Source organism: Agelaius phoeniceus, chromosome 16 (assembly GCF_051311805.1).
Source record: "Agelaius phoeniceus isolate bAgePho1 chromosome 16, bAgePho1.hap1, whole genome shotgun sequence".
Taxonomy (NCBI): domain Eukaryota; kingdom Metazoa; phylum Chordata; class Aves; order Passeriformes; family Icteridae; genus Agelaius; species Agelaius phoeniceus.
The window spans coordinates 15,871,623-15,898,717 of NC_135280.1; the positions used below are offsets into that span (position 1 = coordinate 15,871,623).

A 27,095-nucleotide genomic window follows, 5' to 3' on the forward strand; every position below is an offset into this window, starting at 1 on the left:
TTCCTCCAAAAACATGTTTTCCATGTGGATATTTAGAACACCCCTCACGCATAACACAGTGTCTTGTCAGACACTGGGAATGTTTTCTTATCCCTTTGGTATGTCATTCATGGCAGGATGATGATTCACTCTTGAGACACGACTTTGGGGAAGAGCTTTGGTTGTCTCCAAGCCCATCCAGCAGTTCCCTTGGGATGCTCCCTCTGTGCCTCTCCCTGGAGTGCCAGCCCAGGTCTGACCCACCAGGGTCCCTCCAAGGAAGCTCATGAGCTCATAGCCCAGGGCTACCCTGGCTGTGCCTGGTGCTGAGCACACGTTCCAGGCTCTTGACTCATTTCCCAGGACCGAAGCATGCAGCCCACAGTCTAACCCCGATTTCCCCAATGTGCTTGAGGCTGCCAGGGGAACAACAGAAAGAAAGGACCCTCTTGGCTTCAGTCTCTTGGTATTTTTCTCAGTGTTTGTAGACATTCTTACTGTTTCTATTCTGAAATTGTTTTCTTGTGCAATCCATGTGGGTCTGTACTGCTATATTTAATACTTTGCTAGTATTGGATTTTGCTTTCAAGGTCTTTCAAAACAAAACCAATAAAAATAAATCTTCTTGCAGGAGGTCACTGAGGTGGAATGGCTTTTTCCCAAGTGCTGACATGCTTTGGACTTTTCCCTGCTCCCTGTCCAAACTTATTCCCCCTTGCCTAGAGGCTCTTTTCGCCCATCAGCTGTCCCTGTGCTGAGGTGAAGGAAGCATGTGATGTGTGGTGCTGTGTGTCTTCACAGCTGCCTGTAGAGGAGGGTGTGGAGGACACTTGCGCAGGGCAGTGACAGAAACATCTGTCCTTAGTGTGCTGCTGCAGGACTTGTGCTTCCAGGGCTCTTGGATCTGGGAGTTCACTGGTCCCTTGGCCTGAAAAGATCTCTTTGTTTCTAACATCGAGGTTTTGGACCATTGTGGCAAACAGGTTGCCCAGAGAAGCTGTGGCTGCCCCATTCCTGGAAGTGGCCTAGGTCAGGCTGGATGGGGCTTGGAGCAACATGGTCTATGGAAGGGGTCCTGGCCTGTAGGAGGGGGTTGGAATAGGATGAGTCCCATTAAGGATCTATTTAAGGTTCTTCCAACTCAAATCATTACATGATTCTATGAAATCTGTTTCCAGCTTCTTCCAGGCACTACTGTTTCCACTGGGGAAACTGGTAGATGTGATGGACCACTGAACTGCCCCAGCTGGCCAGCCCAAGCAGAAAGGATGCCATTCACAATCCCTACTGGAACTGTCCCATCAGGAGTCCCCAGAGCACTGCTCCAGAGCTTCCACCTTGAAGCTGGGGCAGAGCAGCTCTGGAAAGGTCCTGCTGATGTCCTGACCCTCAGGAAAGCACCTGTGGCACACAGATCTCTGGGAGGAGGATGGTGGTCCCAGCTCTCTGGCTGTTTGAGTTGCTGGGCACTGTGCAAGTGACTGTGCTGTATTCGGGATTTTCCAAAGTTCAGTGACGTAGGAACCGAGGCTCCCACTGCTCTGCTTTATTTTTATTAGCCAAACCATCTAACCAGCAGAATTGTTTGCAGAAGCAAAGCACTTTGGTCCCTGAATCGTTGAGCTTCCGCTTTCCATCCGCTCTCAGTAGGACAGTGATCGTGTGCTAAATCCCAATTAATCATTAAGAAGATATTTGAGGTTTAACAGCTATGTTATAAGATACAGTTTTTACTGGTTTTGACCTCAGTTAAATATGTTTTTAATAGTGGATGGTATTTAATTAAACATAAAATAACAGAGGCTTATTAAATCTAGAGAGACCTTTCCTAGTGATGGATATTGAATGTTAAGTAAATATCACTTGGTCATTAGAAGCATATTCAGAGTGGTTTCACAGCTATGTAATAGGCAGGTATCTGATTACCCATCTGCCCAGGTCCAATGAATAAGCTCTTAATAATCAATTGCCACTCATTTAATATATCATAATAACTGTCCTATTAGACCTGAATTAGATCCTTGTAAGAGCAAACAGAGGCAACCTGGTGCTCCCTGGGATTTTGAGCGGATTTTGTTTTATTTCAGGTTGATGGTTCATTGAGATTGGGGGGGTTGGAGATTGGATGACACTGGGCTGGGTGATGGACAAGAAGGTTTCACATCGTGTTTGTGTGGGACCTGCCCAGCACCACCAGCACTGCAGTCAGCCCAGAGTGCGGCATGGGGGGTGGAGGAGCTGCTGGCAGAACTCAAGGCTGGGACCATCCATCTGGGGTGCAGAGGCTCCCGGAGCTGCACTGGGGGGCTGGTGGCTGTGTGGTGACACTGTGACTCCTGGTGTGTCCTTTGGGCACTTGGTCTTTTTCTAGGGCAGGACATTGCACTAGGCTGGAAGGAAGGAGACTCAACACTGCCACACGTTCCCATTAACCTGCAGAACTTGCTGCCATGCAGCACCTTCAAAGCCCAGTCATTAGCTGCTGTCAGGGGAGGTTGAGACTCGTCTGGGACAGATATGATCAGAAAGAGGCACTTGGGGCACAGTGGTGTTTGTAATTCAGGGCTGTGTTTAAGGGCAGACCAGCAGCTGACCCTGTTTCTCAAGCTGATTCCTGTCTCTCTGCTCCATGAATTCTAATTCCTTGTTTCTCCAAGTTTTTGAGCCCTGTATATCAGCAAAGTACTTTCCAGGTTGCCAAGTGTGTGGCTTGTGGGTGGACAAGGACCCTAAGAGGATTTGAGACACTCTCTCCCAGCCTCAGGAAGGAGGATGTTGAGTGCAGGAGGCTTTTGCTTCATTTTGAGGTGAAATATTATTTATTTTGCAAGGCTCGGCAAGTGGTGGCTGTTAACACTGATGTATGGCAGGAGCTGTTCTAGGGTGGCAAAAGGGGGTAGCACAGCTGGCTGCAGTGGGACTTTCTCCTTACCTGGGGGAAATGGAGAACCCTGGCAGCCTGGCAGCTAGGGATGACCTGGAGAGTTTGAGAAGGGTGGCTGTCACTTGCTCTGAGACAGCACTTTCTCCAGGAATTAATGTTTCCCTCATCCTTCAAAATCCCATCTTGTACTTTTGGAGGAAGTGATAGACCAGGACCGTGAGTTTGAGAGCTATGGGAATAGCACAGGTTTGGGTTGGGAAGACCTTAAAGCTCATCCCATCCCACCCCCTGCCATGTGCAGGGACACCTTCCGCTATCCCAGGTTGCCCCAAGTCCTGTCCAACCTGGCCTTGGACACTGCCAGGGATGGGAAAGGCTTGGGATATCTGTGTGCAGCGCATGTGCAGCCCAGCCGGGGTGGGAGAACAACCAGACCACGTCATCCAGTTAAGGTTGAACATAAAAAGTGATAAATACAGAGGTGGCGGCTTTTAAGCAGAAAGAAAGCTGCCGATGCCAAGTGCAGTGCCCCTGTGAGAGGCTGGGGGTTTGCGTTTCTGGGGGGAGGCTGGAGCCCAGAGCACTGCTTTTCTGGGACTCCGTGGGTAGCCCTATTAGCTTGCTTACAGCAACACTTCTTTTTTGATTTCTCTGTGCTACTGCATTTCAGAGGCCACAAGTTGTGCTCGCTGCCGTTGTTGTGCGCAGCAGCACTGACTCAGCGCTGGAACAATGTGCCGGCAGCCGGAGCGCGGTGATTCAGCTGCGCCTCAGAGCATCAGCCCGGCTCCTCTGCTCACTTATTAATCTCTGCTGGTGCATGAGTCAGGCTCTCCTCGCCCCCGGGCAGGAAAGCAGCCGTGGTGGGATTTAAGCAGGGAGCCGGGAAGGGGCCCAGGGGAGGGTGACAGGCAGGGGCTGCTGCTGTGGCCAGGCTGCTCCTGCTGCTGCCGGCTCTGAGCCGTGCAGTGTGTGCAGAGGGGACGTGGCTGTGCTGCCACCGAGGACATCTCTCGGCAGTTCCATCCTAACAATTGCCTTTCTCACCAGCTCGGGGGTCTCGCTGCCTTCCCACGGATTTCCCTGAGTGGCTTGCAAGGTGGGCTCATGGCCAAACCTGCTTTGTGCAGCCTGTGCCCTCCTGCTGCTTGTCACGGGTTTGGAGGCAGAGAGGTGACTGTGCCCTGCTCACCGCTCTTGGGTCCTTTTCCCACCCTGGACCCCTCCACCAGCCTGCAGGTGTGCCCTGACACCCATCCCCCTGGCCAGTGTATTTGGCAGTGTTCCCTGCATGCTGCATCCCCTGGCAGAAGCCAAGGACAGTAGGACAGTTCTGAGACCAAGCAGGTTCATCACATGTGCAGCACTGTTATAGAGTGGGGATCCTTGTGTCCCAGCAGGATCCAGGTCTGGATTGCTGCAGGATACCAGACCTCCAGGAGCAGCCCCGGCCCAGGGACAGCTCAATTACGGCTGTGCTGATTATCAAGCAGCACAGCCTGTGAGAGCAGGCAGGCTCCAGCCTGGCAGGAGGTGAAGCTGTGAGAGCAAAGGTGTAGGGGCACCCAGGTGCTGCCTTGGCCTTGACTCTGGCCAGGCTGGCAGTGGAGAACCTGCAGGAATTCCTGCAGCCTCCGGCAGAAGCACACCTGAGGTTGGGAGACAGGAAAAGTCACCATGGCTGTTGTGCCACCCTTCCTCATCCATAGGATGCTGCCATACCCACCCAGCAGCTGTGGGGTGAGCTGGGGGCACAGGGGGCAGTCCCACATTGCAAGCCCCGGACAAAGGGCACCACAGCCTGACCCTGGGGGTTCACTCTGCCCTCTCACTTTGTTCTCCACCCTGCTCACAGAGCCCTGAGCCGACCCAGCCGCCTTGGCCAGGCTCCCCAAGGCCAGCACAACCATAAAACCCTCTAATCCGAACAGGCTGGGACAGAGCCGCCTGCTGCCATCGGGACAACTCTCTGTGTGTGGTTCCCATTTAGTGCAGATTTATTTCCTCTGGGTCGCTGGCTCTGCTGTTGCTCACTCCTTGGCTCTGCTTCTGGGAGCATCCAGAATTTACCTTCTTGCAGCAAGGGGCTTTGGGGGACTGTAACTTCATTGTACGTGTCAATTAGTAAAACACCCTCAGGAATTTCCTTTCTGATGCTGCCTGGCTCTACAATAACCTCTGTCTCCGTGGCTGCCGGCTCCCCAGAGCCCGTCCCGCCAGAGCAAATCGACGGGGAGCGGGGAGCGGGGAGCTGGGAGCAGGCTCAGCTCCGCAGACGCCTCCAGCTCCTGTTCCAGCTCCCTCTGAGCGCCGAGCCCCATCTCGTTTCCACTTTTCCTGCACTCCCCACTCCCTCTCTGGGCGCTGGAGTTTGGAGTTGTTTTGGAAACCGCTGCGACTCCGGCATGACGTCACCAGGGCTCTGTAGTATCTCTGTCTCCATCCTAGTTAGGCGCTTCCTGCTCCCTGGCTCTCACTCCAGCTTGCCTGGCGTGTCTATGCTTTTTCTTCTTCTCCACAATTCCCCAGGGATTTCTTTTAAACTTTTCTCCCCCCATTCCCTTCATCTCTTACACAGCGGTTTTGTCTTTCCCTTTTCTTTTTTTTTTAAATTATTTTCTTTTCTCCCCTCCTCTTCAAAAACTGTTCTTTTGCCCCAAAACTGGCTCACCCAATTCATTTATTTTTGTAGCAGGCACCATGCCCACTCTGCTGCTGCTGCTGGGAATCTTGAGATGGTGGGATGCTCCTGGCCAGCTCATTCCCAAGGCCAGGGGACAGGTAGGGGAGCAGGTGGTGCCCAGCCCCAGCAGTGCCATGGTGGCATTGGGCAGGGTCTGTCCTGTCAAGGGGGTTTTCTGCTGCCCCTTTTGTGCCAGCCACAGGACTCAGGCTGCACCTCCCCTCTCCTCCCTCAGCTCCTCTCCCAGCATCCCACCTCAGCCCAGCTTTTCAGGCATAGCAAATCCACTGCTTCACCCCACATCCCCAGCCAGAGCTCCCTGTGCTCTGACACCTCCTTCCCTGTCAGCATCCATCCTGTTCCTGCTGTGAGTACCCACATCTCTGTGCCACCCTGGGACCAGCCCGTGATTCCAAGCACTGCAGTCTCCTGCCTGGAAAAGCATATGTGTGGTTTCTTCATGACTCTCTAGTGAGTGTTCACTAAGCACGAACAAAATACGATTTATTTCTTTAATTTCTTCCCTCACCACTGCTGAAATGCTGCCTGATTGCAGGCAGACCCCCCAGGGCCGTGGCTTTCCTCCCTTCTCTTGCTTATTCATCCCGACCCCCAGCCAAAGCAGTATGGGGCTGTGCTTCCCTTGGGAGCAGTCCTGGGAACAGCACTATTAAACATAAAATACAAATGCATATATAATATGTGGGGTGGGGGGGGAGCGTGTGTATATAAATATTTATTTATTTATATGTATTTGCAGGGGCATGTAGTGATAGGACACAGGGGAATGGCTTTGAACTGAGAGAGAGTAGGATTAGATGGAATATTGAGAAGGAATTGTTCCCTGGCACAGGGTGCCCAGAGCAGCTGGGGCTGCCCCTGGATCCCTGGCAGTGCCCAAGGCCAGGCTGGATGGGGCTTGGAGCAGCCTGGGACAGTGGAAAGTGTGGGATGGATGGGAGGATGGGAGGGGTGGAATGAGATGGGTTTTAATGTCCCTTCCAACCCAAACCATTCCATGATTCTGTGATATGCACCTGACCTCCTCCTGCCCTGCAGGAGCTGGGCAGTGCTGCACCTGCCCATAATCACTGGGTAAACTGAGGCACATGGGGTGAGTGCCAGGAGGGCCATGTGATCAGAGCCCTGTTGTGACACACACCATTAGTTTTCTGTCCCTGGGTGTGCCTGGAGCTTGTCAAGTCACTTAATCCTGGAGTATCTTTCTAATGTTATTTGGGTTAAAGTTGAATTTGGGCTTTGGCTGTGTGAACATGTGGTGCCCAGGGGTGAAACCCCAGTGAAGATCAGAGTCTTTAACGCAAACTCCTGTTAAGGTTTTGGCTCTTTCTGGAAAGAAATGGGGTCTGGATGCAAGAGTTTCTTTATCCCAGTTCAGCCAGTTCTTCCTCAGCCTTTTTCCTCCTCAGCCTTCCCAAAGATCTATGCTCATATTTATTTCTAAATCACTTTTTATACCTATGGTCAGCAAAATTTGGGTGCTGCTCACTTGTCATAAGCTTGTGCTGGACCAGGGGCTCCTGCATCCTCCCTGGTGTGCTCATCTGCCACGTGTCCCTAAAATACACAGGCAGACCTGCAGGAAGTGACCAGGGAGCTCCTTGCAGTGCTGCTGCCTCTGGGCAGTGGATGGACAGGACTGAGGGTCCTGGTTGTCCTGCTTAGCAGGGAAGTGTGAGGGGTTTTATGGACAGACTGTGGGAGTGGGAAAGATGGGGCCCTGCTGAGGGCACAAGCCCCTCCTGAGGTCAGAGGCTGCTGTTTTCAAAGCACAGGGAAGCTGGGGTGAGTCTCTGCTGAGTGTTAAATCTGGCAGGGCTGGTGCTGCTGGGCAGGGCTGGGAGTCACACAGGGATAAGGCAAGGGAGGTGATGCCTTCAGTGGCTCCTGAGGGATGGGACAGGGGGAACAATGTCATTTATTGCTTGTGGAGTATGGAGGGGGGTGTGGTGAGAGGAGTTGTAAGTTTCTTGTGCCTTGTGTCAGCAGCATGGGCTTGGTGTCTCCTGCAGTTGGGAATTCCCAGCTTTGTCCTTTGGATAGGGGTTCTGGGCTTTCATTGTGATCACACCCAGAAGTCAGAGATAAGGCAAGTGTTTGGTGAGAGCCACAGCCCATCACATTGGTGCCCCACTGCCTGGCTGTGCCTCTTTGGGGAGCAGCTGCACCCTGACCTCAGGGGTTGAGACTTCTCCTGCAGCCACTGCCCAGGTCTCTGCCCTGCACTGCCCAGTGCCCCAGCACCCACATTTTGAGTGTGGCTGCCAAAGACTGTCCTTTGGGTTTTCACCAATAACCTTTGGATGTGGCCTTAAAGGATTACTTTGTCTTTGCAATTGCTGGGCTCGAGCAAGCTTTTGGGGTGGGCACCCCAACCCCACAGACCTGTCTGTGCTGGGAAGAAGCCATGGGACTGGGGTGGGGCCACTGGAATGATGCAGGGACCCTAGAAAATACTTAGACCCTTGTTTTCTAGGGACATGTTGGTGTCATTTTGTTTCCCTCCATCCAGTTGTTTGGGATCATCATGCTGCCAGCGTGTGCAGGATGCTCCTTTCCAGGCAGGAGTTGGCTGGGACAGGTAACCCTGCCTCTGAACAGACATTTCCATGAAGTTGCCTCGAGGTCTGTCATTGCTGCTTACCTGGGACAGCTGCAGAGGCCTGTAATTGTTGGGAGAGGCTGTGGGCGGCCGGATAGGAATCTTGGAATAGGCTGCTGCCCTCCCGGCAGGGAGAGCCTGGCCACCCAGGAGGGAGAGGAGGAAGACAAGGAGAGAAGACAGAAGGAGAAGACGAGAACGATAGGGAGAAGCAGGGACCTCTGTGCAGCTCTGAGTGCTATAGAGATGGTGAGTGATTTCACATCAGACTAGGGGGGTACCAAAGAGATTTACTGGGAAAAAGCCAAAATGCATTCAAGGCGGTTGTTTTTTTCACGAGGTTCATAAAGACTTTGTGGTTCTGGCTGTGAGGAAGGCCAGATGGGCTCAGCCAGCACCCTGGGGGACTGCTGCCCTGTGGAGTGCAAAGGTGAGCTCTGCCCAGACCCCTGTGTGTGGGAGGGTGTGCCAGAGGATGGGCTGTGCCTGACAAGGGCCACACCAGAGGAGAGACCTCTCCAGTGGCATTGTGGCAGCCAGCCCTGAGCTGCTGTGGCTCTGAGCCATGGCTCAGTGGGGTGTGGGTTTGGCCCAGTCCTTACCCCAGTTCTGGAGGGTTCCCATGCCCTCCGAGCTGGAGCTGGGCAGGAGCCGGTGGGATGAGGTGAGCATGAGGGCATGGCAGGAGCTGCAGGGTGGGACCGGCAGTAGCTGCCACAGGGAAGGGCTGTGGGTGGCACGGGGAGGAGCAGGAGCCCTGCCCAGCCCCAAAAGCCCCAGCAGGTTGGAGATGTGCCTTTTGCACGCAGGATGTGTCACCTGCCTCCGGAGTGGCCGCTGCATCTCAGCACAGCCCTTCCGACTCGCCTGGCTGCCGGGGAAGATGCCCTGCCTCAGTGTAAGAGCCCCTGTCTGTCCGTGCGTGTTGCCTTGCCCAGGGATGCTGGGCTGGGCTGCCCTCCACAGCAACCCAGCTCAGCTGGAGCTGCCCGGGGTTTTACTGGAGACCAGGTGGGTCCTGTCTCCCTGGTTTCCATGTCCAGGGGGCGTGAGGACTGTCACCGTGCTGTCCCTCAAGTGACAGTGGGCTGCCACCGAGGTCCTTCACTGGGCTGGGCCTCTGTGGGCTCTCCCATCACTGTCCCACAGGCATTCCTTAAGCTTGTTTGGCTGTGGACTAAAACTGGTTCCCAGGTCTTGAGTGGTGCAGGAGAAGGGACTGTTTGGGTTCCAAAGGGGCAGGCAGCAGTGTGTGGTACCAGCTCTTGTGCTGGTGACTGCAGGGAGGTGGATTTGGACTTCTGGATCGTGGCCTGTTGGCAGAGCTGGTTGGGAATTTTTCAGGAGAGGGATGCTGGGGCTGAAAGCTTTGACCTGACCTACTGTGAGACAGCACATGGTTTTATAAAACAAGATGTGGGTATGACGTGGTCTGAGCTCTCTGGCAGGATTTACTGAGGCTGTACCATGTCATGGGCATCCCTTCTGCTCCATCTGCAGACAGATGTGAGCGCTGTGGCAGCGTTTGTTTAGAGCTGTGCTGTGCTGCACTTGGCCAGGCTGACAGTGTCAAATCTCCTCTCCCTGCAGGAACAAATACTTTGTAGTGGTGTGAGGCATCCCAGGGACCCTGTGGTAGCTCACGCCCTGCAGCTTCAGCCCAGGGACAGGAGGGCACCAGTGGGGCTGGGGATGCCTCTCCCTGGGCACAATTGCCACCATCTTGGCATGGTATTGGATGAGTCTCTGAGCCCAGTCATTGAAAACAGCATTTTCTGGAAGCCCTAAAAGGCAAAAATTTAAAAAAAGGCTGTTGTGTGGTAGGTTCTGGTGATACCCAACCCTCTGTGTGGTGTTGGGATCACTGGGCCCTGCAGTGAGGCATTGGGCTGCTGTCCCTTCACTTGGGCATGTGGGTCCCTCCCTGCACCATGGCACAGAGGTACTGCCCTGTACCTGCTGTGGTGTGGGGACTGTCTGAACCAAGCAGTGCAATAGACACAGGTGCTGTAGCAAATTATCAAATTCTGAATAAATTTAGAAGGGCTTTCAAGCTCCAAAGGGTTTGTCATTTGAGTTCTCAGTCTCACATCCTTGGTAAAGCTCCCAGGAGCCTTCACAGTTAGTCCAGAAAGGGGTGGAAGGTGGATGCTCCCTCATACACACTTCATTCTCCATGCTGACAGCAGGACTGCCAATAAAACAACTTTTTGTTGTCTGTGGTGGTTTGATGTGCTGCACTAAGAGCATGTGGAGCTTGTCCAGCCCCACCTTCCCAGAGCACTATGTGAACATGACGTGTGGCTTCTTGCAACCAGTAAATAGCATTTGGGGAATGAAAAGAAAAACAGAAAGGTTGGTTTGTTATTCTTAGTGATATATGAAAGAGCTGTCAACTCCATCTTGAAATCATGAATCCCTGGGTATTCCTGGGACAGGGCAAAGGAATGCATCCTGCAGTATTTTTTCATTTGGAACGACCATTTGGCTCTTCTTGGTCTGAAAAGTTAAACTTGGGCTGAGTAACAAATTAATGCCGTCTCTTAGTCACTGTCTGGCCGGGATGGAAACACTTCTCTGACCTGGTTTATCTGCATATCCATCCTGATGGCTTGGACAGGGCTGGCTGTTGGCTGCCGGCTCCTTCCCAGGGCGCTGCCGGCTCTGGCGCCAGCACCGCGCGGTGCCGATGGCGCGGGGGGAGCCAGAATGTGGAGCTCCTGTCCCCATCAGGGTCTCAGGGCATGAGAGGAAGTGCTTTCTAGAAAGTTCTTATTTTTTAGGTTTTATTTTTTTGTTTTATTTTGTAATGATTTTTATTAGATTGGCAGAGCTGGAGAAAATAATTTCTTCTTCAGGCTGCTTCTTCATAGAATGGCTTGGGTTGGAAGGAAACTTAAAGCTCGTGTTGTACCAACCCCCTGTCATGTGCAGGGACACTTTCCACCATACTAGGTTTCTCCAACCTGGCCTTGAACACTTCCAGGAAGAGGGACTGGAAGCTTCAGACTGGTGACAGGGAATCTCTGTTCCTAGCCCTTGACTGGTTTAAAAACTGATGAAAGATGGGCTGTAGCCCTCATTTTCATCTCCTGGCCCATATTTCCATCTCCTAGCCATCCTTCCCGTCTTCTTGCCTCCTGGTGTGAGCAGGGGCTCCACAGGTCTGGTGGGAGGAATATGGAGCTGCTGGGCCATTCACTGGGTCTCCTGCACAGAAACTCCAAACAGGAAAGAAAACTTGGAAAGACACCACCTGCACTTTGTGTATCGTTTGTGTAGTTCAGGCAAGGAACCAGCTTGTTGTGTGGTTTCAAACATGACAACACATTCCTGGGAGCTCGGGAGTGTGTGGCCAGATTCAGGGTCACACCCTGCCTCCCCTGTTTGTGTCACTGGCCCCTTGCTGCTGTGCCCCAGGCCACACCAGTGCCATGTGCCCATGCTAACAGCATTGCCACTGCTGTGTTGCATCTGCAGAAATCCAGGAAAAAGGAGGATTTTTATCCACCTCAGACCCAGGGCAGGGTAAGGGGGAGCTTAAGGCTGCCCATGTGGGGTTTCCTGTGTGGTTGGGTGCTGGGATCAGCATCTACATCTCAGGCTAGGACTGGAGCACCTCCACAGGGGTCAGGCTAAGAGTACCCTGCCTGGTGCTAGCCCTGCCCTGAGGCATCCTCACTCCTCTGCTGCTCAGGAGAGCCCAGGCAAGATGGGCTGAAAATTAATTTAAAAAAACCCAAGGAAGAGATGATTTCCTAGTGCCGGCCAAGAAACGTGATACTGAGCAAATAATAGAAAATAAAACAAAAATAAAGTTCACATTGGATCTGGAAACGGACATTTAATTTGCAGCATCAATGGTGTCTGCGTGCAGAAATCTCGATTTCAGCCCGGGTCTCACAAGGCAGAAGTCCCTGTAAATGATATTCCTGTGTGCACGTTCTGGAGCCCTGTGCCATGTCGTTAACAGAGCGCTCCTTCTGGGAGTACATTCTTCCCTCATTTTCTATCCCCATACATTAAATTGATAGTTTGGGGGATTACTGCTCTTTCCAAGCTCACATGGGTGGAGTCCCCTTTATATGGCCATGCTGGTATGTAGTGAATTTGAATTGGCGCAGCAGAAAACTGGAAAATTTGGAACAGATAACTGTCTCCTATCTTTATATGGGAACATCAGAGTTCCTAGCTTTATTCTGGGGTTCTTGCCATTCCAAATATAATTTATTCTTTTATATAACTGTTTTCATATGATACACTCTGAAGAGCGGATAATGGTTTGGGGAGGATATAATCATTTTTTTCCCCCTCCAAGGCTGTCTTCCCAATTAATGAGATTGAGAACACGTTCCAAAAATCTATTTTTCCTCTCTGGGCTTTTTCTAATGTACTCAATTTATTCTGTAGTGTGTCTTGTGCATCCTTTATGGAGTTTGATTCCTAAATGGTGGTGGGTGGCTGGCTGGAGCCTGTGTAAATGCTCAGGGTACGGATGCAGTTGTGGGAGCAGTGAGGGACTGCCTGTCCCAGTCCCTTTCCACTTGGGAAGGTGGACTTGGGGACATAGCAAGGTCATCATTGTCCCCACCTTACTGCTGACCTCAGTCTTCCTACCAGATGGGGTGGCTTTGTGGAAAGCCGTGTGCTTTGTGGAGATGGAGGGGTATCCTGATCCCCTGGCTCCTTCTTCCCTTCTGTCTAGATGAGAAATGTGTGGCCAGGACTGAACCAGTGCCTCCATCCCTCAGGAAAGGCTGTTCCAAGAGAAATCTGCAGAGCTCCAGGGGCTCTTTCTTCTTAAAGCCTCGCCTGTAACCAAAGTAGATAAAGTTCTTGTAAGTTTTTCTCTGCTCACATTGATGATGCTCCCAAAAACCTGTGGCATATTATCCTAGAACCATGGAGTGGTTTGGAATGGAAGGGACCCGTCTTGAAGGGACCTTAAAGCTCATCTCATTCTACCCCCTGCCATGGGCAGGGGCACCTTCCATGATCTAAGGTTGCTCCAAGCTCTATCCAACCTGGCATTTCCAGGGATGGGGCAGCCACAGCTTCATATGAATTTCAGGGAGCTTGCTGCTCTGATATGGGTTAGTTGATATGTTACAAGCCGTATTTAAACAAACAAATACTTTTAACTTGAGAGTAAAAGTGAATTTCTAGGCCTAGAGGAGTTTCCTTGGGCCATTGATGGTGGCAAAGGAGTGCTCAGAACAGACCTTTCAGTGTTACCCAGGTAGTGAAGTGGTTCCTGCTAAGTCTAAGCAGTGGATTTGCTCTGTATTGTGGAGCTCAGGTGCTCCCTCTGAGTCACATCTGTCCCTGTCCTGACCAAATCATATTTAACTCCTGTTGCCTTGAGATAAAGCTGAGGCAGCACCCCAGGAGCATATTGTAGCCTCCTGCAGCACCCAGCTTGCCCAGCCTCCTCAGCTCCCTGGGCATGAGCAGTGCAGGAGGAGCAGCTTTCCCATGCATTGGGCTCAGTGTTGGGTACTGAGGAGGAAGAGAAGGACGATGAAGAGGCCAGCTGTGAGGAGCATCCTTGCTTTGTGGTAGGCATGTCATTCTGCAAACAGCCCTGCTCTTCCTCCAGGGCTAGGAGCAGTTAAGGTCATTCTGTGGTGGCAGCCACATTCCTGGGAGTGGAGATTGACTGATTTGCACTGATTGAGTCAGATGCTGTGTGACCTTGGGGAGCCACTTTCAGGGCCAAAAGCATGAGGGAACTGCTCTCCAATTGTGCTTTGAACTCTGTGTGGATGTTGTTGTCCAGAGAAGCCGTGGTTGCCCCTGGAGCCCTGGAAGTGTTCTAGGCCAAGTCGGACAGGACTTGGAGCAACCTGGGATAGTGGAAGGTGTCCCTGCCCATGGCAGGGGGTGGGATGAGGTTTAAGGTCACTTCCAACTTATTCCAGCCCTGTAGAATTCTGTGTCTTGTGTGAGGGCTGGGTTCTGTTTATGTCCCTGCAGGTGTCATGTGTGCTGTGGTTGTTTATAACTTGTGGTGGGTGACCAGCCAGGTCCCCTGGGTCCCTGCTCTGCTCAGATCCTCCCCATTTTCCACGTGTTACCCCAGGAGAGGTTTGACGACAGAGGACACCTCCTGAGGGTGGTATGCTTTGTTGGTCCTGTCTGTGCCCATGACAGCATTGCTGCCTGCTGGGGGGTCTGTGGTACTTGGGCTCCCCTGTGGGGCAGCAAACCCCAGGCAGTGGAGGTGGGTCCCACTCTGGTCCTCCTACATCTGTGCCTTGTCCCTCTCAAGGGGCTGAGGCTGCTGGAGGAGAGGGACATTCCCATGGCCTTGGTTTTCCAGGCAGACTGGAAAGGCTCCCCCAGACCCAGTGCTGGGAGTGCATGGAGGCAGCAGGAGAGCCAAGGGAGAGGCAGAGCTCTGTCTAAGGAGAGCTGGGTGGCTGCAAGGACAGCAGGGATGGCATGGGACCAGCAGCCTGGCTCTGCAGAGGGGTAGGGTCATGGTGGGGGTGTGGTGGCAGGCCTGCTCCCTGCCCAGGTACCCCTGAGGTAGGCTCAGGGCCCTTGGACACGCCTGACACCATCTCCAGGGCACTCTCATCCTTGTGCTGCTCACGGGTCCCCCTGAGAGCCTCAGGGAAGGGGGGCCTGTGCTGCAGTCCTGTGCCCTCTTTGTCAGAGGCTGCAGCAACTGGGGAGCAGCCACGGGAGGGGAAGGGAGGGCAGGGAGGGCACCCTCATTTGCTCCCCACGCTATAATTAGCTGGGCTGGCGGGCAGAGCTGCTGCCAGGCTGCTGACACCCAGCCAGGCTGCGGGCACGCAGGGCCGTGTGTGAAGTGCACGCTGCACCACAGGGTGTGGTTAATTAGCTGCAGGTCCTGGGAGCTGAGTTTACTACAAGGATTTAGCTTCTTTTCCTGCTTTTTTTTTTTTTTTTAACCAGTGATGAAAGATAGAACTTCACCAATAAACCAGTATAAACATGTAGGATGATGGAAGTGTTCAAGGCCAGGGTAGATGGGGCTTGGAGCAACCTGGTCTAGTGGAAGGTGTCCCTGCCCATGGCAGGGGGTGGAATAGGATGAACTTTAGGGTCTCTTCCAACCCAAACCAGTCTGGGATTTTATGACCTGGTGTGCCCAAAGATTAAAAAATAACAAAACCATTTGTAAATACCAGGCAGCACATGAATGCAATTATGAGATCAGGCAGCTGACATCCCCAAAAGGAGGCAAAATAAAAAACCCACCAGGTTTTAGCAGGAACACAGGCCTGGCCACGCTCCCCTCCAGCACGTGCTGTGCTCAGGGCTTCCCGCTATAAATAGCAGCAAGTTCAGCTCCACAGCTCAGCCCTGATCCTGCAAACACTTAAGCCCAAGCACAGCTCCTTCCCGATGTGCTCCAAGCTGCTGTAATAGCTTGCAGGCTCTGATCACGAAAAAGAAGGAAAAATAAGGTGGAGAAGGGAGGTGTGCAGCCCACCGGCAGTCCTGGCCATGGGTGACTGCAGCCTGTGCCTGCAGCTCCCTGGCACATTCTGCACCCTCCCTGCCCCTCTGCAGGGCTGGGTGACTGACAGCACTGAGCCAAGGTGCCCAGGCCTGTGCGTGCCTGTCACCCTGGGTGCTGTGGAGGTGGCAGGTTTACAAGCTCCCCTGGTTTTGCCAGCAATTTGACAAGTTCTTCCATCCGGAGAAGCAGCAAGTGCAGGGTCTGGCTGTGGTGGCCCTGGCAGGGCTCCGGGAGCTCCTTGCACGGGGAGACTCCAGCACAGAGCCTGTGCGTGCCTGCGTGGCTGTCTGTGCATGAATGAATTCCTACAGGCATGCAGCAGTACAATAGGAGTGCAGAAAACAAAGTTTCCTGGATGAGCTCTCAGTAAAGAAATGCTTTGAAGCTTGGGTCAGCCTTAGCGTGGTGTGAGCTGCGAGGGGTTTGTGGGTGAGCTCCCCTTGGCACAGGGAGCGTGGCTGGGAAGAGGCTCAGCTGGGGAAAGCAGGGCTGGGGAGATGCTGCAAGGGGTGGGAAGGCAAGGAGGGAGTGCAAAGGGACTTGTTTAATGAGGGTGCTGGCAGATGCTCATGAGCAGACTTGCTTTTCCTCCCGCAGGAAGGCAGGCTGGGATGGGGTCAGCCCTTCAAGGCTGACAAGGAACCCCAAGTCACTGTGAGGGTCTGTGCTGCAGGCAGCCCAGTTTTGTGGGTGCAACTGCTGAGGGAGGGAGAGGGGGGGGTCCCTGGAGACATGCTGGCGTGGCTTGTGGAACCAGGGCCTGGCTCCTTCCTCCTGCTTCAACACAGATCCCTGCTCCACTGTGCAGTGCACCTGTAGAGGTGAGCTCCCAGCTGGAGGAGAAGAGGAAACAGAATTAATGATGTTGGGAAATTTGACACTGTTCTGGTTGGCCTGGCCCTGAAGAGTGTACAACCTGCTGGCAGGGCCAGGCTGAGCTGCAGAGACATGCTCTGGAGTGAGGGGCTGGTGATGTGGCTGCTGTCCCAGAGAGCCCTTCCGATCACTGCCCTGGGGCTCAGGGAGAGGCTGGGTGGGGATCAGAGAATCATGGAATATCCTAGAATGGACCCATAGGGATTGGACCCAAGTTGGACCTAAGAGCTGGACCCAAGTCCAGCTCCTGGCCCTGCACAGACCCCCCCAACAGTCCCACCCTGGGCATCCCTGGCAGCACTGTCCAAATGCTCCTGGAGCTCTGGCAGCCTTGGGGCTGTTTCCATTCCCTGGGGAGCCTGGGCGGTTCCCAGCACCCTTTGGTGGTCACCCCATTTTCCAAAGAACCAGGTTTATATTTCTATTTCAGGCCCTAGAAAAACACCAAGGCCTCCCCTCCTGGGTCCCAGCTGTGAGGGTGGGTGGCAGAATGGCCACTGCCCCTCTGCTGAGCTGAGCTGGAGCAGGGTGGTGCTCACCTGCTCACACACCCTGGCATTGTGAGGGGCTGGGGTCAGGTTGGTGTCTGAACAAAGCTGTGGCAGCAGGGGGACATTGAAACAGCCCCTGTTCCCCACTGGATCTGTGATGTCTTGGGCAGGTGCCTGGAGGACACCAGGAGCTCCCCAGCTCCCAAGTGTGGGTTTGCTGCTCTGCTGGGGGGGGCTGCAGGGCCTTGCTTCTGTTCTCTGGATTGCACTGTGTGTGCATAGCCACGTTTCACTCCTCCTTCCCCACTCAGTGGTCCAAACCCTGTTTTCTCTGGTTTCCAGATTGTTTTTCAGCTTCTCTTGGACTCAAAGCCCAACTTGGATGTGCATCACTGCCCCATGTGCACGCATGGGGTCAGGGCTGTCTGCAGGCCAGTGTGAGAGCTGGGTCAGGCTCCTGCTCTGAGCTGGATGGGATGAGGTAGCTGTGAACGTGCTGGAGCCATTGGCATCCTCCCTGGCTGGGTCGGGTCTGGGGGCGATTGCCACCCCCTCCTCAGATCCTTTGCATTCGAGGCAGGAAGAGGCAGGGTCACGATGGTGAGAGGCTGGGGCTGAGGGCTCACACCCCTCCCTATGGTCCCACGGGTGCTTTGGCCCTGCCAAAATACCATCCTCTGACAAAGGCCCTTCTGTGATTGCCAGAGGGTTGTGTCCTCTTCCCTCCTTTCCTTGAGCCAGCCATTCTCATCTGGGCAGCACTGCCTGCCCCACCTGACCCTTCTGCTGCCACCAGATTTGTTTTGCTGGGTCACCCACGCTTTATTGAGAGACCCCAGTTCTCCATTCCTTGTGTTCCATACTTCAGCACACAGGCAGGATCTGCTCTCCATCCAGGATGGCCTTTGGGAATCTGGGCTGCCCCCAGCTTGGTGACCTGGAGCTCCCTCCAGGCTGGCACCCACACTGGAGGCAGGAGTTACCTCTGTGATTTTCGGCTCAGCAATCTGGTTGATCCAGCCTGAAATTCAAGTTTTAGGATTTGAGCGTTCATCTGGCCTCAGTTGGTGTTTTGGGGCTGCCTGGGGCTATATTAGCTCGGGACCCTGGCAATGCTGGGGCTGTTTGAGGAGTGCAGTGTTGGGGGCAGGTGGCAGGTGGGATGGGTGCTGGAGTCCACAGAAGGGAGGCAGCATTCCCAGAGCCCTTTGGCTCCTCAGCCAGCCCTTGCCATTGGGCTGGAGGGAGATGGGCTGCCTGGAGTACCCAGCCTGCCCCTGCTCCAGCCCTTGCTTGGGGGGATGCTGTGAGCTGGGGTGGGGGCTGCCATCTCCTTCCTCCTCCTCCTCCTCTTCCCAAACAACCACTCACATCCCAGGCTCTGAATTTTATTCCCCTTCCGACAGTCAGGCATCACCTCCTGATTACTCATAACTGCAGCATGTTGCAGATACACGGAGCCTGGGGAATGGCTGTGCCTGGGAGCAGAACCACCAGAATCCAGGTGACAGCCGGGAGGGATGGGGGGACAGGCTGTGCAGCCATGGTCCCCAAACCCTGCCCTGCCCTGGGGGCCAAGCACTTCCTGCCTGTGCCCAAATCCCCCTGGAGTCTGTCCAGCCCAGCTCCAGGTGCAGCTCAGGGACACTGAGGTCCCGGCAGGGGATGGTGGCAGGGTGGCAGCACAGCCTGCAGCCAGCAATGGCTCATGAGCTTGCTTTGCAGGATCCTCTTCTAGCATGGAAAAATCAGTCATCCCTCAGTTTTCCTCTGGTTTGTTTGTGTGGGCATCGATTACGCTGGGAGTTACTGAGCCAGATTTTATTGGAGTGACTTAGAAAGCTGCCACCTGTGAGCAGCCACCGGTCTTTGGGGATTATTTTGGTATAGTTGCTAAATAATTGCATGAGGCTTCTTCAGCCTTGCTAATAACTTTGTTCTCCCAGGGACACTGCCTAGAAAAAAAGATGAGCCAAGATTATGCTTGGCAACATTTATGGGAGGAAAAAGTACAACAGGATTTATGTCTGCTGGCAGGAAGAAATAAATAAAACAATACCTCTGTCTTAGCCCCTCCATGAACATCTTTGTTTGCAACCCCAGGTCTGTAATCTTCCTAGCATGGCTGAATTTTGAAATTCAGCACACTCCTTTAAATCACTCATCATTTCTGTCTGCAGCATGTTGTGCTAATTCTGACTAGGGACCAGCAGGGCTGGCTGTGGAGATGAGCTGGCCTAGGGAATCTGGGCTGCTATCTTACCTGCATTGTGTAACTCACAAAATTATTTAATTAGAGCCTGAAAAGTGAAATTGAAAGAGCAAATTCAAGCATTCTTGTTGGCCCAGATTCATAGAATCAAGGAGTGGTTTGGGTCAGAAAGGACTTTAAAGCTCATCCTGTCCCACCCCTTGCCATGGGCACCTTCCACTATCCCTGGTTTCTCCAAGCCCCATCCAACCTGGCCTTGGAGACTTCCAGGGATGGGATGTGCATCATCTGGCATCACAGCACCCGTGTATCCCACCTTCCTCTCCTGGCCCTGCTGGGGCACTGGAGGGATGGAGCACATGTTCTGGGAAGTTTTGGTGGCTGCCCTGCCCAGTGCCACAAGCCAGGGCAGCAGGGGCTGCTCCTGCCCCCACAGGTGCCTCTGTGCTGCCTATGCCCACAGTTCCTCACCTCGGTGTCTTAGGACAAAAGGGAGGAGATGGGTGCAAGCCTCGCTTGAGGTGCTTGTTTTAGAAGGACAAGCTGATAAAAATTATTTCATTAAGGGACCTAAACTGTGCTTCCTCAGGCCTGAGTCATCAGTGAAGTGAGCAAGCGAGGAGCAGCAGTGGGTCCCACTGGAGGATGACTCACGCTGCAGCGTGGGGCTCACAGGACTCAGAGCTGGGTGATGCTCCTCTCCCTCTGTCTCAGCATGGCTGGGGGCTCCCAGCACCCTGAGCAGCAGCAGGAGGTGTCTGGGAGTCTGTGAGGCTCCCAGATTGTTCTGGGAGCTGAGCCACACTGTAGTTGCACCTCTCTGCCATCCCCAGCTCTGCCAGGATGCACAGGAGCCACAAGCAGTCACTCCTCCAGAAGTCTGGAGACCATCCAGGAGCAGAGCATGCACACAGGCTGGCATTTGAGCTTTTATTCTTTATTTGCATTGATAGAAGCCAGCACGTCCCCTCTCAGTCCAGGAGGAATTGATCTTTCCTCCCAGAAGGCACAGGAAAACACCAGGCCACCTTCATCCCCTCTGCCTCTTTCAGTTCCCAGGCTTCAGGAACAGGCAGGAAAAAAAAAGCCAGTCCCAGTTCCCAGTAAGGTCAGGACCTGTCCCCTCTACACTGGTTTGTTTAGTGAGTGCTGTAAAACCTGCTCTGTCTGTCCCACTTGGAGGTGTTGACACTCTGCTCAAGCCCAGTGACAGGACACTTTTCCTAAGGTCCAGGATATGTGTTCCCTTTGCCTGACCCTGCTTCCCTACATCCCACCCTTCCCTTGGCCACTTTCCCTTATCTTCCCCTCTTGTGGGTGTGGCTGAGACTGTGGTACCTGGTGGGACCGAGGTGGCACTGGTGGCACTGTCCCAGTCCTGCTGCTGTCCCTTTGTGTGTGACAGTACAGCAGGCAGTGCCCATGGCCAGTCCTGCCCATAGCCTCCCCCATTTCCTGTGTGATCCCTCATTAACCTCTTCATTAACCAATCCCCCCATGAGGAGGATCTTCCCAGGCAGGGCTCTGAGCTCTCTCAGTGCTCCAGTTCCCACCAGGATGTTGTGATGTCCCTGCTCTTGGAAAGGCCTCCAGCAAGCTCTGCTCCATTCACTGATGGTTACTGTGCTTTCCTGGACACTCTCCCAGAGCCCTCTGCATCCATGGCCACCTTGATTTTGTGCTTGCTTAGTAGAGAGAAATGCAGCATGGTGGGATTGACCTGTGCAACTCCATCTGCCTATTGGGCATGGTCCTGTTCTCTTCTGGAAAGAGAGTGAGGAGGCAAAGGGCTGTGCCTGAGCAATATGGGGAAAGTGGGACACAAAGTGGGAAGAAATGGCTTGAGGGCAGACTTTGGGGTGGTGGTACAGCCACCAGCTGATTCAAAGCTCCTGGACTTCCTCGGGGACCAATTCCTTGGACATGTTGCTGAAATTCTGCTTTTCCTCCTTATTTGCTATTTTCTTCATAAGCATTAAAATTAGTAATTTTGGCTCATAATTGCTGTAATCACTGCCCAGTTTATTGATGAGGTTTTTTTAATCTTTTCACATAGTTCCTTATTGTTTTATCTCAGATATCTAAAATCTTAGTTTTCCACTGGCTATGGCATTGATGGGAGCTTTTTCCGTGGACCTCCACTGTGGCTGGGTGGAGGGTCTGGCTATGTGAGGTGCAGGTTATCCAGATGTTGTTTCAATGGCATTGAGAACACTGTTTGCGGGTGATTTTTCCTTAAGTATCAGCAGTTCTCCATGATCCCTACTAGCACAGAGAGCAGAAGGAACTGAATTTGTTGTGGCTCATGAACTTAATTGAAACCAATCCATCCTCCCTTGATACTTTGGGTTTTGGGTGCAAGTTTAAGGAAGTAAGGAAATATCATATGGGAATGCTGTGCTGGAAGGGGTGGAGCTGTTCCTGGGTGTGCTCTGGGCTTTCAGGACAGCTCCCATCACTCAGGTGCCATCACTCATCCTGAGCAGTTACTGCTGTCCTCATTTTTCTGCTACCTCAGGAATGCATGGAGTGATTTGGGAGATCTGGGGATCTCCTGGAGATCTCTCAGCCCAACTCCCTGCTCAGTGCAGGATCACTTACCCTGGATTATCCTGGACACCCAGGACCATGTCCAGTGGGTCTTGGATGTCTCCAAGGATGGAGAATCCACCACCTATTTGGGCAGGTTGTGCCACTGTTGGATCAGCCCAATTTGTTGTCTGGCCATTGATTCGTGGGGCTTTGCTGCAGCTCCTTGCTGCTGTGGGGTCAGAGGAGCAGCAGGGACAGCCGGGGGCTGTCCCCATCTCCACCCAGCGGAGCTGCTCCGAACTCTTGCATGTTGACAGTCAGCAACAGGGCAGGTGACATCTTAGAAACACAGAACCAGAAAATCTCCTGAGTTGGGAGGGACCCACAAGGATCATCCAGTCCAACTCCTGGCCCTGCCCAGGACACCCCAACAGTCCCACCCTGTGCACCTCTGAGATCACTGTTCAAACACTCCTGGAGCTCTGGCAGCCTCGGGGCTGTGCCCATTCCCTGGGGAGCCTGGGCAGTGCCCAGCACCCTCTGGGGGAAGAGCCTTTCCTGATATCCAACCTAAACCTCCCCTGACACAGCTTCAGCCCTTCCCAGTGATCTTCTCACCCCAAATGGAAGCTGCTCCTTGTGTGCTCCCGGCTCTACCCGCAGGCCTCTGTGTGCCCTGGGCTGAGCACCAGGATGTCACACACAGACTGTCACACCCTGTGTGCCCTGGGCTGAGCACCAGGATGTCACACACAGACTGTTGTACCCTGTGCCCTGGGGTGGCTGCAGCCTCCCCACTGCACCAGTGACCACCCAACGTCTCCATGCCATGGGGAGGGTCACCCACCACAGAACCACATCCCCATCTTGCTGGCGTGGCCAGAGCTCCCTTTTGGTTATGTTTTGGTGACAATGGATCCCTGTCTGTTTAAAAGCTGGGGTCCTCCTCTCCCTGCTGGCTTTGGTGGGAGCTCTCTTTGGCTTTGGCTGGCAAGGGGAAGCTTTGGGATTGCTCTTTCGGGCCTGATTAGCATTCGGCCCCGCTGCTCCTGCTGTTTCGAGCTGGAGCTCGCCATTGCCTGGCAACCACAGAGCAAAACTCCAGCAGCCGCCCCGGAGCCCCGGCGGCTCCTGCGAGAGGCACCGACACGCGGGGACAGGGACAGCGGCAGGGCCACCCTGCACTGCTGCCCCCTGCCCTCCACCCCACACGGTGCACAGACAAGGATCATCCCCAGGACGAGGAGGAGGAGAGGGCTGTGGCGGTGCAAGAGCTCTGGTGACAGCCAGGTCTGGTGGGTCTGTGTCTGTCTGTCCTGGTGCCGCCTGCCATGGGCATCCCCCTGCGTTGGGCACAGCCTGCCCTGCACACCCTCGGTACAGCAGGTACCATGCTGTGTTCAGGGAGCTCCTGTCATGCACTGGGACCTTGGGGCAGGGCCAGGCCCTGCTGTGGGTGCCTCTGGGACAGGGTGTGTTGGGGGACACACTGGGATGTGTGTGGGGTACATGGCCCCATCCTCACAGCATGAGGAGCTGCACACATGCTCTGTGTGTGTGCCATGCACATACCTGGCCACGCTCCCCAGCTGGGGTCTGTGCCGTGCCCAGGACCCCCAGGGGCCCCATGGGGGGGCTTGGCCTCACTGAGGTCTCACAGGGAACCGTGGCACAGCTCATCTGTGGTGCTCTCAGACTTCTACTCCATCATGCTGGGGGTGGAGTTGGAGGGACAGGAACCTGAGTGAGCATCGGGGCTGTCTCGGCTTCCTATTTTGCGTGTGCTTGAGGCCTGTTGTAGTTTTCCTGGCAGAAGAAGTTTGTTGTCCTGCTCCTGGCAGAAACTGCGGGCCTGGGGTTCAGCCCCTGACCTGCCAGAGGGTCTTTGCAATGGTGGTGGCTCAGCCCCTCCACCAAACCCTGCACTTCATCCTCTTTCCAGCCTGGGTGGACTTGACAGGACTTGAGTCCCCTCTTGACACAAGGTGCCACTTTTCTGCAGGAGACAGAGACATGCCTGAGTACATTGAGTTCAGATCTAATTCATCCTCTCACCTCTAGTTTAACTCTCTATTTTTACATCTTTGATGCTGTGGGTACTGCCTGTGGCTGCAGGGCCAAGCTGTCCTGTCCAGCCAGTACACTGAGACCCATTGGGCAGGAAGATAACAGACATGTGCCTTTCAGTGCTCCCCCATACATCCTCATCAGTGACGCTCACTTGGCAAAGGGTAAAAAAATAAATACATCTGTCTTTTTGTCTTGCAGAGCCTGGGGTCGGCTGACAAGAAGGACTTTTACCAGCCAAAGTAAGTGCCAGTAGCAGTGGTGAGTAATTGCATGGAAATTCCCGGCTGGTCCATATTACCCAGCAGCTCCATGGCTTGCTAAGATTAGACATTTCAGTGTACAAGAATAGCTGCTGCAATTACACAAGTGAGGATAACAGTGGAAGGGCTGTCAGTCATGCTGGCTTCAGGGCATATGCAAATCCTTCCATTAGGTCAGAAGGAACCATGACAGCTTGACTGAGCCTGGGGGACAGAGCCAGGAGAGGGGGGTGCATTGGTGACCTTTCCCACCTCAGGCTCCCTCTGCTCCTGGTTTGCACAGCTGAGCTGCCTTGGAGAATGGAAGGGTCTTGCTGTGTGTCACAGATCTCACAGTGCATCTCCCACAGCTGCTGGTGCCTTTGTCTTCACCTGCTGTGCTTGGTGCAGCTCTGTGAGCTGCAGGGGGAGAGGAGGGCAAAGGGGGCTTTAGAGCTATGGACACAAGAAAGTTACTGCAAACCACTCTGCCAACACAAGCAGTTGGCTGCTTGGTGTGTGGATTAGGTAACAGAACCTCACCACAGCATGGCACCTTCCAGGCTTGTGCTTGCTGGATGGACAGGTTTGTTCCCATCATCCTTTGGATAATGGCAAGCTCTGTTAAAAGCCCTGCTGAGAGGTTGGGTTCTGCCCTGGCACTGCATTATGTGTTGTGCTGCTGAGCACGTCACCTGTGGGACCTTGTGTTGCTCCTGCTTTGCTTGGGGCAGTGAAGGTCTTCAGGTTATCACCTATCTTCTGAAAGAAAAACAAACCAAAAAACATAGGTGGAATTGAAGCTGTGGGACAGTGCTCTGATGGGCAGGATTGTCAGGGGAGCATGGCTTTGGACGATTCAGAAGGAACTGGGTTGAGGATTTCTCCTCCAAAGCTCACTGTCCTGCTCTTGCTCACTCTTTGCTGCTTTCCCAAGCATCCCCGCAGTGCAAGCAGTGTGGCAGCATCCTCGGTGTGAGCCAGGCTTGGCCTCAGAGGGAGCAGGTCCAGGGGTGACAGACTGTGTCAGGGAATGTTGTACAGAGCTGCCTGCTCTCTGTCTGTCCTGGGAGAGCAAGTGTGGGGTGTGTGCATGCTCTTCAGCTGTCTGCTGATTCCTCTTTATGCCACCAAGAGTTTTTAAAACTCGGTGCTGGTTTCTAGGTCTGTACTGAGAGTCTGATTTGAGGGAGCTTCTCTGCCTGTTCACCCCAAGGCAGTGCAGCTCATCAGCTTTCCAAGACCTCAGGCAGATAAAGACTTTTGGAAAGACAGAATATCTGTTTAATCCTGCATGGCTTTCTGGGAGATCAGAGGAATATCACAGGAGATTATGGAGTCATTGTGGATGCCACAACAACATGAACACACATTTGGCAAAGAGCTCATGGTTGTGTTTGTGTGACCTCTCCCAACAGCTGTCCAAGATTTTGGTGCTCCTGAGTGTAGTACTGTGTCTGTGAGGAGTCTAACAAGCAGGTTTAGAACAGATTGAAGCATCTCCCATGTCTCAGTTCCAGCTGAAGCTCTGGGGAGGCTTGAAGTAGGAGATTTGGAGGAAATCTTTAAAGAGCTCTTACTGTTCAGATTTCCTATCATTTTCTGTGGTTTTGGTGGTTGGTAGCAACAATTTGTGGTGCTGCATTTATAACTAAGCTCCTCTGAGAAATGAGGAATGTTTCTCTACCTTGAATGGGAGAACATGGGCTTCCCATCTTACTGAAGGTGTGGAGCTGCTGGGTCAGAGTGGGGTTGCTGGTGCTCTTGTAGATCCAGGATGTTTTATGGGAGTTTGTTTCTCTGTGCCATGAGGCCATGGGACCTCCATGGTCTGGCCCATCAGCTGTGATGCCCCTGGTCATAACTCTGTGACTTTGGTTAATGCCCAGCCCATTTACACTCCTCAGTGGCTGTTTTGGGGTTGTGATGGGTAGGTTTGTGGCCGTGCTGTGGCCTTGTACCACTGCCCCCATCCCATCTGGCTTTTTGATCCCGCAGCTGATCCCACACTGTGCCTGCTGGAACCCATCTACAAGGCTGGACCAGGTGCTCTCTGTGGAGCCCTTCAGTTTCTGGCAGGGCTGGAGCTCATCTCCCTCAGCAGAGAAGGGTTGCTAGAAAATGCCAGAGCTTGGGTGGCCCTGCTGAGGACTTGAGACAGCTCAGCTCCTGTGCAGCAGCAACACAGCCCAGATTACAGCTCCCCGAGCCCCGGGCGAGGTGGTGGCGAGCAGCCAGAGCATGGTAGGAGCTGAGCCCAGCTGTGGTAGTTCCTGGACACATCTCTGCAATGAGGGTGGTGAGCTGAGAGAAGTCTGGCAGTGTGCAGCTGGTCCTGCAGCTCCCATGTGGCAGAGCAAACTTGACTGGGCCTCTGCTTTTCCTTTTCCAGCTTCTGAGGCATTGGCTCACCTGCCAGCAAAGCCCTGTGGGAGCAGGGTCAGAGCCATCCTGCTCATGTGTCAGGCTTTGGGGGCCTCCCACAGCAGGTGTTGGTCCTGAAAGCAGAAAAAGGAGACACACATGCAGAAATCTCAGCAGTGAGTTTTGTCACTGCTTGTCCTGGGAGTGACTCCTGCTCTGTTCCTGCCATGTTCAGCTCTCTCTAATCAGGTGGCCTCTTCCTCAATGGACATCAGATATTCCATCTGCTGAATTTCCTTGTGTCTCCTGGATTGACTCCTTTCCTTCCTTTGTTGCCTCTCCCCTTCAGAAATGGAAATGTGTCCTCACAGTTCCCATCAGTCTGTCTCAGGCAGCAGGTAGGTGTTTCCTGAGCTCCTGGAACATCCCTGTGCTGATCAAGGCCATGGAGATGTGTCCACCCTCGCCCATAAGCCTCTAATGTCCCTTCCCCTCCTCCCAGTCCATCCATGAGGTTCAGATCTCCCCAAGATGCAGTGAAAGCACACAGGGAGGTGCAGTGCAGATGGACCTCAGCTGTAGGAAGTCAGAGGTGCCCAGAATGGAGCTGCTGCCTGCTCTGGGGGACGCCCTTCTGCTTGCAA

The 27,095-nt window shown here is 53.6% G+C and overlaps 1 protein-coding gene across 7 annotated transcripts in view; it reads left to right on the forward strand.

Moving 5' to 3' along the window:
• Positions 1 to 27,095, forward strand: part of LOC129127391 (ankyrin repeat and fibronectin type-III domain-containing protein 1-like) — a 237,778-nt gene that overhangs the window by 140,191 nt on the left and 70,492 nt on the right. For 5 of the 7 annotated variants that reach the window (XM_077186713.1, XM_077186711.1, XM_077186710.1 and 2 more), the window contains exon 4: positions 24,047 to 24,087. In XM_077186713.1, the coding sequence (XP_077042828.1) occupies positions 24,047 to 24,087 (41 nt within the window). Of the gene's footprint in view, positions 1 to 22,895; positions 23,069 to 24,046; positions 24,088 to 27,095 lie in introns of those variants that run through there. The other 2 variants (XM_077186717.1, XM_077186716.1) reach the window with 1 other exon arrangement.